The 16845-nt window shown below is 34.7% G+C and overlaps 1 protein-coding gene across 1 annotated transcript; it reads left to right on the top strand.

Annotated features, from left to right (window-relative positions):
- The first annotated feature begins 1170 nt into the window (after window positions 1-1170).
- LOC107728497 (store-operated calcium entry regulator STIMATE-like) lies at window positions 1171-12572 on the top strand. The gene is made up of 9 exons (XM_016538685.1): window positions 1171-1371; window positions 1799-1910; window positions 5869-5917; window positions 6012-6107; window positions 6198-6319; window positions 7647-7759; window positions 9862-9945; window positions 10033-10161; window positions 12176-12572. Exons 1-9 carry the CDS (start codon window positions 1171-1173, stop codon window positions 12275-12277), a joined length of 1008 nt encoding a protein of 335 aa, XP_016394171.1. The 3' UTR covers window positions 12278-12572.
- The last annotated feature ends 4273 nt before the right edge of the window (window positions 12573-16845 follow it).

Below are 16845 nucleotides of genomic sequence, written 5' to 3'. Positions count from 1 at the left end.
CACTGTAAAAACGTGCAGTTGTTACCTGACAAGACCCTTAAATTACCTTTATCTGTGTAACCTAATCATTTTGATTAAAATTTAATTAACAGTCAATTTAGATGTTAACATGAAACATATTTACAGGTTACCGAAACCACCAAATAACCATTTAGATTCTTGAAGGATCAGGTGATACTGAAGACTGTAGTAAGTGAAAATTCAGCTTTGCATCACATGAATAAATTACAATTAAAAAAAATATATATTAAAATAGAAAACACTTAAAAATATAATTATAGTTATGTGTGTGTTTGTTCTGTTGACTTTTAGTTTGTAATCTTGTGCCTTCAGTTCCTGTTTCCCTCTTATTAGTTCCTTGTCTTTGTCACCCCTGTGTTTATAAGCTTGAGTGTTTCCTCTGGTTATGTTCATGTCATTTCCATTTAAGTATGATAAGTTGGCTTGCTCCGATTTGTTCTTTGATCCTTTTCTTCTGTTTCTTGTATTTTGTTATTTTCTTTAATAAATCGTAATTCATTTTTCCTGAGTTACCAAACATTACAGAAGACCTGACTACTACCCATGGATCCAGCAGATTAGTTTGTGTGCCTTTGGCAGGGAGAGACACCACTGAGGACTATGCAGAGTGCTTTTGTGCTCCTGCCAGCTTTGTGGACTGGGAGGAGAAAGCTTTTAAGGACTTATATCACTTTGGGCTCAATGAGCCTGTTAAGCCTTTTCTGCCAGGAGGCAGATGTGACTTCAAATTGGATCAGTTCATTAATTACGCTATAAGAACCTGCCGGTCCCCCTACACTGTGGGATACATCTATGCTCCCCGATGAGCCCCAGCATTTCCCAGCCAGTGGTGGCACCCTGTCCACCCTCATTCTTGTTCCTCACTACAAAATCTAGCCCGGTGGTCCTACCACAGCGTTCCCTAGCCCAGTGGTCCCAAGTCTGGTGGTCCCAATGCTCCCAAGTCCATTGGTCCCAGTGCCCAGTAGTTCGGTGGTCCCAGTACAGCAACCTTTAGACCTGTGGTCTCAGTGCTCCCAAGTCTGGTTGTCCCAGGGCTCTCTAGCCTGGTGGTCCTAAGTCCGGTGGTGCCAGTGCTCCTTAACTTTTTGGTTCTGTCTCCCTAATCTGGTGGTCCCAAGTCCAGTTGTCCCAACTTTCCTGAGCCTGATGGTACCAGCGCTCCCTAGATCAGTGGTCCTAATTCTGGTGATCTCAGCACCAGGGACCAGTGGTCCTGAAGGTCCCAAACCCGGTGGTCTCTACTTCAGTGGTCTTGAAGTTTCCAAGCCTGGTTGTCCATGCTCCGGTGGTCCCAGAGGTGCTACCTTTGTCATCAGTGCTTCCTTTGATGACTACTGCCATCTTGCTGTACACACTTCCTCATTTGAGGTGGCATCGTCCACTGCAACTCTGTTCTGCCACTGCCCTGCCTGTTCTGACACGCCATGAAGGCTGTCCTTCTCTGCTCTGTCACGGCCACAGAGGCCGTTCCAGAGTTCCCAGTGTTCCTTGCCAGTACAATCACAGCCAGTAGTGGCGTCACTTGAGGCTGATGATACATGGGGCAACTTTTTGAGCAATTTTGCCAGGCAAATTTTTTTGAGCAATGTTGCTTGGGCACTTTCCCACTGAAAATGGGTAACAAATTTCTATCAGGATACTTTAAATCGGTCGTGGGCCCTGTGTCTCACATGGTTGCCCATTGATGGCAATATTAGCTAAAGTTGCCCGGCAACATTGCTCAAAAAAATTTGCCTGGCAAAATTGCTCAAAAAGTTGCCCCGTGTATCATCAGCCTCATGAGTTTCAAAAGTTCTTCTTAATGGAACCCTTGAGTTGTCTTCTGCAACTTTATGAGCAATGTTGCTGGGCAACTTTGGGCAATGTTGCCATCAACAGCCAACTAGGTGAGACACAGGGCCCATGACTGATTTAAGGTATCCAGATATTAATTTGTTACTCATTTTCAATGGAAAAGTGCCCAAGCAACATTGCTCAAAAAAAGTTGCCTGTCAAAATTGCTCAAAAAATTGCCCCGTGTATCATCAGCCTGAGGCATTGTGCTCGCTGTGTGAACATGATGCATAGTTCTAGAATAATATGAGCATGTATTTCCTCATCTCACCCGCACAAAAACAGATTCAGTATTCCTCAAAATGAATAAAAACAATCAAATGCAAACTAAGAATATTATACAAACCTGCAATAATTAAATGTTAAATAAGACAAATATAATTTATGTATTTAATCCCATTTTATTAACCAATCTCTTTGCTATTGACTTTCGATGATCCAATTCAACCATACTAAGCAAAAATGACACATTTGTATTTCATTTTTGTTTTTGATGAATAGTGTTGAGCTTTCTTCTCCTGCGTCATATTCTTCATGCAGTTTGTTTGAACTGCGCCCTGAAGATAGATTTTATAAGGGCCAAGAGATCAGCAGATGCATCACACAAGTACACTAACATACCCTGGAATTGATTAGAACAATTGACTGCCCCATTCCAAGAGGTCCATCAATAACTTCTATTTTTTTAACTTTGGTTTTTAAATACATATGCCCTTTGTAGTGATTTTTAAAAATCACAATAGGCTACAGATAAACAATAAAGACTACACCTAGTGAAAATTTTTTTGTTCTCTATATATTCTCAGGTAAGTTTATGTTTGAAAACTGAGGTAAGATGACCCTACCTGGTGCAATAAGGGTAAACATCCTAGTCATTTTTTTTGATTGCAGAATTTATCAAATACATCTGATTTCATTGTACTCTATATAATATAATTCCAAAAGAAAAGAACAATAAATAAGAATTCTAAAATAAGACCGTGTGCGTTCACATCAGCACATGAGTGGGACAAAGGCTGCAGGAGGTGACGTCAGCAAGCCGCTTTCCCCCCCGTGTTGACTCAATAACAAGAAAGAAAGAGAAGAAAAGTGACCTGAGAGAAATGCTTTGTCTTGTGCCACATCGCTCGCTTTCGAAACGACTTCAACAGCGCCGGTGTTGTGTAGCCACTGCGATCTCGGTTCTTCGGTCTGCTGTACAATTCAAATGTCTTTGTCTTCTCGCCAGTGAAGTTTAACGGAAAATCTGTTTAAGTCGTTTGCGCGAGGATTTCTGTTCCGAAAAGGATCTTATGACTCTTCTTTTTGATTTTTACACGTAAACATGTTTGTTTTTTGGAAGAGCAGCAGTAATATGAGTGATTTGGTGGGTCCGGGGTATCAGGGTTGCGTGGACGGGAAAATTTGCAAAAGGGTGAGGAAATGCAGTATTTGATGAACATTTGTTAATTTCATGATTGTGGACTCTAGACTTTGTCACTTGAAGTAAACCTGAATTACGCTTATCAACTGGGAATTGATTGGATCATGAACAAAGCAGAGTTTGCAAAAACAATGCCTAAAGATCTATTTGTTTCTTGATCGACATTATCGAGTATAGCGAAGAGAGGTCAGCAGAAAATGAAAAAGATTAGTAAGTTAGTAAATTAGTAAAACTGACTGCATTTCTCTTGCCAACAAAAAACTCTTCTCCTATGAGGTACGAGTATTACTCAGAGATAAGATTGTTTAGCTGTGTGATAACACATGATAACAGCATCGACTCCTGTAGCTCATGTGATGCTCAGATCCCAAACTCAAGCTTCTGTTTCCAGCTGGAGGGTTCGAGTCATGTGACCTTCCTTTCAAGTTTGAACCCTAAGGTCCAGAGTTGTTTCTTTCCCAATATCTAACCATGTCATGTGATCATTCGGGTTCAAAGATACACTATAGTGTTTGCTCGGTTGATATTTGGTCATTCTGACCGAATATTCATTCAAACTGCTACTGATCATTTTATAAAGTGAATGTGGAGGTGTTAGAATGTTATTTACTTAGGTGTTAGATTAAAACTTTGAGTAACTTGTCCCACATTTGGGGTACGGATAGGAATGAGAACTCAAAACATGCAGCTTGTTGAAGTTCTAAGCAATCGGAATTTAGATTTTTACCTGTTGGATGATCAAATAGGTGAAAAAAGGCCAATTTAGCAATGTCCCGGCATGATGGGAGTGAGTTTTGGGCCTCACTTTTTTTTTTGCCAAAGGATGTGAAATAGGTTTCTAATTCTTACTTCCCAAAAGCAGCTTTTTTTTTTTTTTTTTTTTGGTCATGCACTGAATAACCCCCAAAAACGACCTCTGACCTTTCTAAAGTTACACATTACCATGGATCTGTGCTGTTCCTGTTGATCATTAAACTTTTTGCTGTGTACAGAGAAAAAAATATCCTAATCATTAGTTGTTATCAAAGGACTGGCATTTATTTATTCATGTATTGTTTTTCCAGTAAGAAGTTTAGCTTACATTTTCAGGATAGATTAAGAAATTTGACCTAAAAACAAAGCTGGGAGAAGTTCTGTCTTATGAACACTGTCAGAGCTCTGCTCATGCTTGTGTATTTACCGAATGCACTTCCTCTTTGTTATTCTGGCCACTTCCTGGCTTCTTTTTGGCTGCTTATCTTTGTTGACGTCATCGCTGTTAGTTTCCTCAGACGTTCAATAATCGTCATCCCGCTTCTGTTTGGCTGGTGATTACAGAGTAACCGTTTGCATATTTGAAAAACATCCAGATATGTCTTTCAGCTTCTGTTATAGTGGGCTAGTTTGACATGGAGTTTTGGCATTAAATTCTGTTCCTTGAGAGCGCTTGTTTTGATGTACATCAGTGATAGCATTATTTCATTTCTAATTTTGTTGGTGGTTTAGCTGTCGTCGTCCCCCACCCCCTGCAATTTATTTGATTTAATTTTGGCTTATGTGTGCTAGACTATTATAAATCTATACATCTTAATTCACCCAAGTGTTGTAAAAAAAAAAAAAAAAAAAACCCTAATCTATTTTTGATATTCAACAGAATTTAAAAAAAGTTTTTAATGAGGCTGAAGTAGTATCTAAACCTCATCAAATTTAATTTCGTTTCAGTTTTGCGATTTTTTTGTTGTTGTTAAATTTACTTTTATTTTTTATGTTTTTATCTCTTTTTATCACTTATCTTTTACTCTTATTTTAATCATTTGTCATGTATGTGAAATGGGGCAAAGCCCCCTTATTATTATGAATTAAAAATTAATATATATTATTTTAAAAAGCAATAATATATTAATTTTTCAAGCAAAATATTTCACAAAAATATGTTTTACAGGTTTAAAATGGTTTTATATATATATAAAACCATTTTAAACCTGTAAAACATGTTTTTGGGAGATATTTTGCTTGGAAAGGTGCATGCACTATATTTCTTTAAAATAAATGACACTTGATTTGATATTTTGTTAACTAACTGATACAGACAACCTTTTTTATCTCATTTTTGTCCCTCCATTGCATCCAAACCAATGTGTGTTCCTTATAGAACATATATAACATATTGGATATTAATCAGAATTAATATTTTATTCAGTAAGGATACATTAAATTGATCAAACATGACAGTAAAGACATTAATAGTGTTATAAAAGTTTGTATTTCAAATAAATGATGTTCTTTGTTCATCAAAAAATCCTGTATTGCAAAACTATATTAAGCAGTACCAAACTGTTTTAGATATTGATAATAATAAGAAATGTTTCTTGTGCCAAATCAGCATATTAGTATTATTTCTGAAGGATCATGCGACGCCGATGACAGAACTCATTTTAAATGTATATTAAATTAAAAAAAAAAGTTTTTTAAATTGTGATAATATTTCACTTTATTACTATTTTTAATGTGTTTTCGATCAAATAAATGCAGCCTTGGTAAGCACACGATAGTTGAATTTTTTTCAAAAAAACAAAAAATAAGATGTCTTTACATCTTTGTCTTTACAGTGAAAAGGTTTCGTGAACCCGTCGGAATAAGAAGACCATGGAGGATCTGGTAATAATATTAAACATTAGTTCAGAATTATGGTAAAATAATACAAAAATAGCACAGAAGAGAGCAAACTCTCATTCTTTTTAGTTTTCTCCAGGTTCTTTGATACGTCAAAGCAGGCCGTTGGGGCTCTTTTCATGCATTTTGCCAACGTTTTCTTGTCCACACTCACCAATGAAGATCCCTGTTCTCTGTGAGTCAATTATTAGCCTGATTATTTGTCAAGTTTATTGCTTTAACCTGGCATTAAACTAACCGAATGGCCCTTTTCTGTTTTTAACAGATATCTGTTGAACTTCCTGTTGGATGCCACATTGGGAATGCTGGTGATCTGGGCGGGGGTGAAGGTTGTTTCCAAGATAGTGGAACATAAACAGCTAACACTGCTGATGTTTGGAGAATATGGTGAGTTACACTGATGGAAGCTAGTTATAATGGGTGAAGAGTGGGGATAAGGGGTCAGTTTAATGTCCAAGACTACAGGCATAACACTCAGGAAAGCATAAACCAAAAATTCTAAACAAAAGAGAAACTGATGCATCTATTTGAGCCGTTTGTTACCAACAGAGGGCGCTGTATGTTATATTTTTCACATATGTTTGGGTAGTTTCCCCACATTTGCTTTTTCCCTCTTGAGGGATTCCCTTGGTAAAACACCATAGAAAAATTAAATTACACGCACACACACACGTGTGCACATGCACACAAAGCAGATGGAATACGCCCATAGTTTCACATGATTTTGGCCAAACAATTGTTCACGACTGTTTTTCTGCTTAGATCAGTTTTTAAATCCCTGTTTTGACTGTGCGCCATGTCCAGTTTACCATAATGTTTGGAGGCTGATCACTTAAAAGTGCTCAGATGCTCAAATCAGTGCTACTACTATAATAAAATTACCAGCATTCATTAAAGTTAAAGAGAATTATTTCTTACGATTTTATTATTATTTTTTTATCATATGGAAGAACGTAAGTGCCATATAAACAAATAAATTAGTCTTTGATTAAATACACCAATATATTTGCCAATCTTGCTTTCAATTAAAAAAATAAATAATCAAAAATAATCATCATAAAAATAATGTGCTTATGTAGCAATGAATAAATGTATGTATCTTTCACAAAATAAATAAATGATGAAATGTCAACAATTATTATATGTGTTAATGTATTATATAATAATGTAATAAAATGACATGTTATGTATTTATTTGATGTGCATATTATATTTATTTATTGTCACATGTCATGGTTTATTATTATTTTTATTTTTTAAAATTATTTAATTAAATGTATTTATTAATTAAATGTATTTATTTATTGCCAAATTTCATGATTTTTATATATATATTGGCATATATTTATTTATTTATATATCGGGCATGATTTATTTGTTTATTGAAAGGTTAGTTCATTTGTTTACTGACACATTACATGGTTTATTTATTTATTGGGTTACTTATTCATTAAATAAATGTATTCATATATATACTTATATATATATATATATATATATATATATATGACATATTTCAATAAATAAATAAATACATATTTATTTAATGAAATACCCTATCTCTTGATATTTTGTTTCTGGATTTTTAAAAATGTTTTACAGTTTTTTTTTTGTTAGTTTTTTTGGCTACTGATGACTTAACAACTACATAGCAATAGTGTCAAGCACTTCAGAAAATGTAATCAATTGTAGTACATTTTTGAATGTGTTTTAGGTGATCCTCCTCGGATAGCAGCCTGGTTGGCTCAGTGCTCAGTGTATTTACTCATTGTTGCTCTGGAGAAAAGTGTGGTCACTCTGGTGCTGCTCGTTCCTGGGTGGACCAATGTAAGATAAACTTTCACACACTCAAATGTTCTGTTATTGTTACACAGACTCACCCCACTGGCATCATTTCCCTAAACTAAAACCGGTCTCTGATCCAAATATTTGTTGTTAGATTTTGAGCAATATATAGGCCTAACTCTTTTTGGAATGGTTTGCTTTTTTTATTGGTTTAGATATTTTCCTGCCTAACGCAATGACATTCATAAGGATGACAAATTGAATGTTTTCGGTGACTGTGTGAAACAAGTCAGCCCCATATGTATCTTTTGTTCTTTCTGTTTTTTTATGAATCAACATAAATAGACAAATTACTATTTGTACTGAAGGATGTCCTAATATGGAATGATGAAATGAGGACTGTGACTACAGAGATAATATTTCATCTGGATTAGTGTGGGAATAATGAATAGATTATCTGTGCATGATTTCCTCTATAGACTTGTTTTAATTTAAGTGAAGTAAGCTATGTATTTATTAATTTTCATACTTAATACACTCAGAAGAAAAGGCACAAAGCTGTCACTGGGGCAAGACCCTAAGGAACAAAAGCTAAAAGGTACATCTTTGTACCTTATTTACCCCTAAATACTATATATTAGCACTTTAAATGTACATTTTAGTACCTTAAGTGTACATATTAGTACCTCTTGAAAGGGTACCGCCGCAGTGACAGCTTTGTACATTCTTTCTGTACATGCAATTTCAGACTTGTTCTAATTTTTGCTGAAAAAAGCTATGCATGCATGTACACCGTAAAAAAAATGGTGTGGAAGTGATTTTTGCTTAGAATTTGCTAGTAAACAATTACAAAGAAACTGCAAGTAACCCATTGAATTAAACACGAAAGTTGAAAAATTGAAATAATATTTTCCTGTAAAACACAATCTTTGTTTTATTCAAAAACTTCAAAAATATAATTTTTTTTTACAGTGTATGCATTAGGGATATGCCGGTATCAAATTTTCATGTTGCGATGAATTGCTAATGCTTTTATCACGGTATACGGTATTATAAAAGGTTTAATAACATTTTTCTTTTAACAAAAATAACTGAACATTTAAATGCAATAAAGCAATACAGAAAAATTTATAAAGTTAAAAGTTTTACACAGATTAAAGTGCAAAAGAACTATAAAGACCAATAGGTGTCACTTTACAATAAGACCTCATTAGTTAACCTTAGTTAATGCATTAACATTCACAATGAGCAATAGCTACATTTGCTACAGAAGTTATTAATCTTTGTTTAAAAAATACAAGTCTTAGTTCATGTTAGCTCATTAAATAACACAGTTGCAACTTTCGATTTTAACAACGTTTTTATTAAATATTGGAATACCTAAGATTAATGAATGTTCAGAATTTTTCATTGGCAGTTTATGTTAACGAATGAATTAACTAATGTTAACTAATGAAGCAAATCAAATCAAATCAAAACACTTTCAAACAATATCTAGGGCATGTTGTAGTCCAGATTAAAATGTAAAAAAAGTTTGAAAATAAATAGCCTATTAAGTCTAAATATTTAAGTATTTGGCGCTGTGATGAACATCATAGCAAATACACAAATCTGAATGGCTGTTTAAATCATTTAAACACGATTCAGAAACAGAAAGTAGTGCAGCTGCTTTGTTTACAGGGTTTCCGGGGTAACGGCTGCATTTCTGCAGTTTAGCGCCATCTGCTGTCATCCAGAGCGTCTCTCACATGTTCCGCCATGCGCATCAGAGTGCGCATGCGTCTTTCACGCAGCATACAGCAGTGTTGTGCATTCTGACCAGTTGATGGGAAAAGTATTCTTAAAATGCATTCAAAATTCGGAATAATTTGTAATATATAATTATTCACGGTATTTAGAAGTGCCCACGATAACAATACCGTGCATATTCATTACCGTGATATATCGCATTACCGAATACCGGCACATGTCTAGTATGCATGTACGTATTTATGTTTTCAATGCATACGTCATACATGCAATTTCATACTTTCTCACTGTAGGATGTCTAGATATTCTCGAATCATTTGTAGACAGATTTCATATTATCATTTTAATATACTAGATGGATATGCATTGACCGCTGGTGTGTTTGTGTGTTATAGCTGGAGGAGGTGGTGCTGGACTACATCCCAAACCCACAGCTGGAGTTGGCTATCGTCATGCTGATCGTGCCTTTCATTGTAAACGTGAGTCATTCAAGAGCATCTATCTATCTATCTATCTATCTTTATGTAATAAAATGCACCTTATTTCTGTAAATATGTGTGTTTCAGTCTATAATGTTCTGGGTGGTGGACAGTTTAACAATGCGGAAATATAAGAAAATGACGTCTCTGGAGGGCTCACGTGACTGTCCTAAGCAAGTAGAGGTGTTGCCAAATGACAGCAATGACGAAGCTGAGGTGAGAATGTCCCAATAAATAAAAACATTTCACTTGTAAAAAACACAGTTTTGACCAAAATTGTAATGTAATAGTGAATTATAATTGCCTATTAAAAGTGCCTCACTTTATTGCTATAGCAATATGGTTTATCACACTATTAAACTGTAATATAGAGTGAAATGTAAGCAAAGCACATTTTTGTAGTCATTGTCCATTTCTAAGCCATATTTAAAGTGATGTGTCCAGTGTTGAGGTTTAGTGTGTATGCTTATGGTAGCTCAATAATTGCTACTTGACTAATTACTATTTGCCATTTACAGTAGATGATGCTTTTGACTTGCAGTTCACTTTATACAGAGACAAGTCATTGTGTAACTTGGGTTAAAGTAGCTCACAATAGTGTGCTGTAAAAAATATTTTGTGACAAACATTTACAAATTTATTAATGTTAAAAATATTTTTTAATATGAAAGCCTGGATACTGTACATTTTGTTTGTAAGCTATTTTAATGGTCAGATTTGATAGAAATACAATGGTTCTTTAAAGTAACAAATGCCAGTTCTCATGTTTTACTCATGGGTCACTTCTTGCAAGATTTGAATTGAAGTGTGTCATTTCTGAGGCACCAAAGAGAATTCCAAAAGCTTTCGTAATATCACCATGTGCAATCCATAGGATGTTCTTTATCCTGGGTTTAACAAATCAGTGTTGAGATCCAGGAACAAATGAGTCAGTAAACCTGATCCTAATGACCCTGTTCCCCATATCTGTCCCTCAAGACATTTCATTCTAGTCTGGATTAATTCAGCGGTTCTCAGCTGGTTAGTCTCAGGCCTGTAGAATAAAGCAGGAAAAAAACAAACACAGCTAATAATAAAATGCAGTATAACCATATCATTGTTTATAGTAAGAATGCCATGGATTTACCAAATTTTGCAGTGGAGGAGTGAAAAAAAGCATGTACCCATTCAAACTCAATGATATTTTTATGGACATTTGTTATCACTTAATAGAAATTATCCAAATTAGACAGATGACATATGTGTAACCTGATCTCATGGTCATAAAAAAAAAAAAATTAAATATGACCCAGACTACATAAAATACAGATTAAAATGATCAGACAGACCAGAATGTGTTTTCTGTGTTGAATTATTTACTGTCAAGAGCATGAAACCATCAATTTATTTCTCATTCAGCCTGTTACATTCATAATTTTCCATATTATTGGGCTAATGCAGTTTATGAATAAACTGCATATAATATGAATAAATCAAAATGTTTGATTTTACAGACACCCACTTGAGGTCCAATGTAAAATCTGGGTCCTGAAGCAAAACTAAACCCACTGGACTAATTCAATTTTTTTTATTAGCTTGGCTTTATTCTTGCATATGATTTAAAATGAAATGTGCCAGCTGAAATGAATGTTTTGTTTCTTGGGTTGTATATGAATAGTTTGATTGTGTGTTGTATTCTTCTTCTTGAATGGTGGGATTGTGCTTTATGAATGTGATTACAGGACAGATATTTTTTTAATATTTGCATCATTTGACCAAAGACCTTTCCAAAGGCCGTTGACCTCTAGGGTCAAATGGTCTTCATTTGTTTGGCAATACAGGGTCTTTCCCATCTCTTTTACTTTGTTCTCCTCTTCTTCTCTTTTATTTTTTTCTCATCCCTCTTTCCCTCACTCCTCCAGTTGTGGAAGTGTGCCAGCTGCTCACAAATCATCCATTTGTTCGGCGGGAGCAGTGACATTTGGAGCATGTTTCCATAAGCTCATGCTATAGAGAATGAACCCAAATCTGTGGAAAAGTGTGTTTGATGAGTGCCGATATGAACGAGAACTTACAAACTGGTCTAGTGTCAATCTTCTGCTGAATCCATGCATCTGGGCTTGTGGTTTTATAATCAGTAGATTTACGCAACTATAAAGTGATCCAGCTCACATGAACGGGAAAACGATCATGTGTAAAATCTGGCCAGGCTCTTCAGTTGACCTCAAACTGTGTTTATATGTTTGTGTAGGTGCTGCTAAAGGAAGATGAAGATGATGCTACAGTGTGTTCTGAACAGGAAGAACACGTCTCAACAGAAGAGGTGTTAATACGAGTCTGTATGAAAGTTTAAAACAAACGTTTAGAAGTATACTTGTCAGAATTTCTTAAACACTATATATTTGTTCCTAAACCTAGTGAGCTGCCTTGATGTTTACTTCCTACATAGGCAGATACCTTCCAAATTGAAATGGAAACTCATAAGTGACTTTGGAACACTCTAATTAGACTTCAACTTAGCACAACTCAGAACTTTTCACGTTAAGTACACCACACTGGAGATGGGACTCGGTTGATACCAATAGAGTTTGGCGTTAGCATGTTGCTAAGCTAACAACACAGTACCATAGACTGTAAAAAAAAAAAAAGGATGATGTGTCTCCACTTCCATCCACTACGGAAAAGGGAAGCCAAAACATCTCAGTAATAGCCGCTGTCATCTTGCGAAAAAAATGACGTCATTTGGAGCCCAAGTCTGCGCAGTAGTGATTCATTTGGAGACAGAGTCTGCGCAATAGTGATCAAGAAGTGGAGTCGCGGAAGTGGAGTCCCACCCAAACTTCCACGGACCCAATCGCACACTCACAATCATGACACCACACCCCATTTTTGTAGCATCAAATAATTAACTAAAAGCAAACTTATTTAAAAAAAAAAAAACGCTTGAACATACATTAAGAGCGATAAGAACTACCTAAAAAGATGGAAACCATCTTTGGGAAAATTTTATTGTATTATCTGTTTTATTAAATTTTATTAATTTCATAATTATCGTCCCATTCGTTTACATGGAGAGGGCGGGGTTTTTGACCTATACTGCAGCCAGCCAACAGATGGCGATCCAAATGTTTTGGCTTCACTTTTCAGGTGAACACTTGCACACTTGCACAATACTCAATACTTGAGACGATACTAAGTATGTAAAATTGTCAGTGTTTAGTTAGATTGATATATACTTTTTTAGCATTAAATGAAATGTGTTTATCATCGACATTTTGTTTATGAAATTTGTATGCTAGTATGGTCTGGAACAGCCTTCTTATGGGAGAGTGCCAATGATGCTTTAAATAGAGCTTTTCATGGGAGTACACTTGGGAGAGTAGATTTACAATTGTTTCCAATTGTGGGGTGTTTACACAACACCATTTTTAACTAAAAATGGAAAACTTTTTATGCGTTGTGGCTGTTCATTTACACGATAGTGGTGCTTTGTGGGTCTGAAAACCCAAACCTTTGAAAACGGGTTTAAAAAAAGTGCAAGGTTTTGAAAACCGTTATCGTTTCCGTGTAAACTGCAAAAACACAAATTTGTGAAAACGGTAATGTCATGCGCATGCGTATTATATGTTAACATAGTGTTTCTACAATAAAGTGACATTGCCAACTACTGGCCTGGCATACATTATACAGCGTTTTTAGTCGTTTTCGCGAAACCGTGTAAACGGGAATCGTTTTGACAACGTTGTCATCTGTACATGAAAAACACAAAAGAAAAACGTTTCTGTTTTTCGTGTAAACATGCCCCGAGTCTGATGTTAGCATGTCGCTAAGCTAACAACCCAATAGGTAAACGGATTCCTTTGTCAACATTTCTCTCAGATCGTCCGCCATCTTAAAATTTAATTTAAAAAAAGTAAGTAAATAAAATTCATCGCAATATTTTCTGGAATTGCCTTCTCCGGAAAAAAAAAAATCTCATGCAATGCTGCCAAGTATTTTGGCATTCAATTATGTTTTGGTTACCATGAAGATACGTTCCCAGAACATTCTGATAGCAGTTGTTAGAGGGACAATGCTGTCTAGGTAGGCAGCTCTCTAGATTTTGAAGCAGCTGGGAAGTTTTAACAAAACTTTAAGCAGACACATGCAATTTGACATGCTATACTTCATGTAAAATTGCATTTTGCTTATACTCTTATAATTGTTATGCATGCAGCTTATATTAAATGCGAGCTCATTTAAATTGAGATACTACATGGAATATTTGTGCTTTTAAAAATTCATGTCAGGCTTTTAGAAGTAGTGAATCAAAAATGTGATTTAAAATGGTCACCATTTGACAAGTTACAGCATCTAAGTTATATATTTTGCTTTATACATTTATATAAACTTCAACCTAAAATCTTGATGTTGAAAAAAAAATTGTTCAGTAAGAGCAACAGTTTTATGAAATACTTTAAATTACATTGTATGTTAATGTATAAGCAGACTAGATAATTATCAGCATACCAGTTATTAAAAGGAAACATTATCCTCCTTCCACATCCTTTAGAGTTCATACTTCTAAGAAGTTAATTAAAAGAAGAGAGATGAGAGAGGAGGTCTAGTGTTTCTCCTGATTACAGACATTCAGACTTTTAATTTGTAGTCTAAACAAGTCATGTCACTACCTGTGATGAACACCTCGCTGTAAAAACACTACAACCATGTTTCCAGCTCTGATGCATGCTAGAATATTTCATATCTGAAAGATGCGCTCAAACAATTTGTAAATATTCAGTATTAAGTGAAAGACCAAATTATCTTTGTTTAAACATTGTAGTGTTGTTTTTTTATGATTGTTTTTGTATTTTTACACATCATGCACTATAGTTCTGAATAACAATTTGATATAACTGATGTATAAAATATACAACATGATGTAAAGTAACTGTAAACTTTGGAATTTAAGCTGTTAAATTATATTGATTTCTTCAAAATTGTAGCGATGCCAACACGCACATGCAATTTCTTCAACATGAGGAAACATCTTGTTGAAAAATGTTGACTTGATGCCTTATTTGGATGAAAACTAATAAAACTAGTTTGAGTGACTTAAACATAAATTGTGAAGTGATATAAAATATTGCTTGTAATATAAAGTCCAATCTAGAACTCATTTTGTAGCAGAAAGTAGTCACTTTTTATTTTTTTTAGGAAGATTTGTGTTCTTAATGCGTTTATATGTACTAATTGTTTTATAAAAGTAATAATGCACTTGGCACCATTTTGCTTAATTTGAACCATAGGGTCATTGTGTGGATAAACGTTCAATTTTTTTCGCTATCAGTAAGCAGGGTCACGTCTCCAGACCTTTTATGTGAAGTATATTAATAACCACAGCCAACAAAGTCCTGTGTGACAAAGGGGCTCTAAGAGGTAAGCAAACTTAGGAAAGAACACCTGAAGGGGAGGGTCCTGAAACCATTTGACCTCAGTCTGATGACAGACATTAGTCAAGTCGGGTAGAATTTCTCAGCTGTTATGGATATAACACCTCTCAGAAAAAAAGGTACAAAAGCTGTCACTGGGGCAGTACCCTTTCAAAAGGTACCAATATGTACAATTTAAGTACGAATACTTTTAAGAGGTACAAAAGCTGTCACTGGGGCAGTACCCTTTCAAAAGGTACCAATATGTACAATTTAAGTACGAATATGTACTTTTAAGCTACTAATGTGCACCCTTTAGGGATAAATAAGGTACAAAGGTGAATGTTTTGAAAGGGTACTGTGACAGCTTTTGTACCTTTTGTTCTGATTTTTTTTAAAGTTTGTTTGTTTTATTTGTGCTTTTGTGGTTTGTTTAACATTAAAAAATTTTTCTCCTTGCTAATAGTGACCTTTTCTCTTTGCCACAATAATGGCCCACTTTTTAGGTAGGCAGGTTCTGTAAGTATTTCTCTAATTAATTATCTCTTTAGACCGTATATTTCAAGCAATTTAGCATTTGAAAAATACATACAATTAAAAAAAAACATTAGGAACTTATTGAAATTATTATTTAACTTTAATAAACATCTGTAACATTAGTAAATCAAAAGGATGCATGTCATCAAGATTCTGTCTGATAAGATGATTATTTCTACGTTATGCATAACCAATAAATGGCAGATATAAAAAAAATTAAATTATTATTGACAAAATAATTATGGATACAGTGACATTTGTTTTGTCACATTGAATGATATTGAATAAATATCTACTGGAATGATTAAAAAAAGCTAATCATGACCAATAACAGATATTGTACCAATATGTCATACATCCCTGACAATAATTTTCATTTTTTTTATTTTAATTTATTTCTTGAACTGAAGCTGAATCAAAATTTAAATGTAGTACTTTTTTAAATAATAAAAAATAGTAATATTTCAAAATAATTATTGACATCTTTATTGGCATATGTTTTCTATCTATCTGTCTGTCTGTCTGTCTGTCTGTCTATCATCTATCTATCTGTCTATCTATCTATCTATCTATCTATCTATCTATCTATCTGTCTATCATCTATCTATCTATCTATCTGTCTGTCTGTCTGTCTGTCTGTCATCTATCTATCTATCTATCTGTCTGTCTGTCTGTCTGTCTGTCATCTATCTATCTATCTATCTGTCTGTCTGTCTGTCTGTCTGTCATCTATCTATCTATCTATCTGTCTGTCTGTCTGTCTGTCTGTCATCTATCTATCTATCTATCTGTCTGTCTGTCTGTCTGTCTGTCATCTATCTATCTATCTATCTGTCTGTCTGTCTGTCTGTCTGTCATCTATCTATCTATCTATCTGTCTGTCTGTCTGTCTGTCTGTCATCTATCTGTCTATCTGTCTGTCTGTCTATCTATCCATCTATCTATCTGTCTATCTATCTGTCTATCTATCCAT

Source organism: Sinocyclocheilus rhinocerous, unplaced genomic scaffold (assembly GCF_001515625.1).
Source record: "Sinocyclocheilus rhinocerous isolate Xijiao unplaced genomic scaffold, SAMN03320098_v1.1 scaffold307, whole genome shotgun sequence".
Lineage (NCBI taxonomy): Eukaryota > Metazoa > Chordata > Actinopteri > Cypriniformes > Cyprinidae > Sinocyclocheilus > Sinocyclocheilus rhinocerous.
Note: the sequence above shows the minus strand (reverse complement) of the source record. Positions and strands in the feature narration are given on the sequence as shown.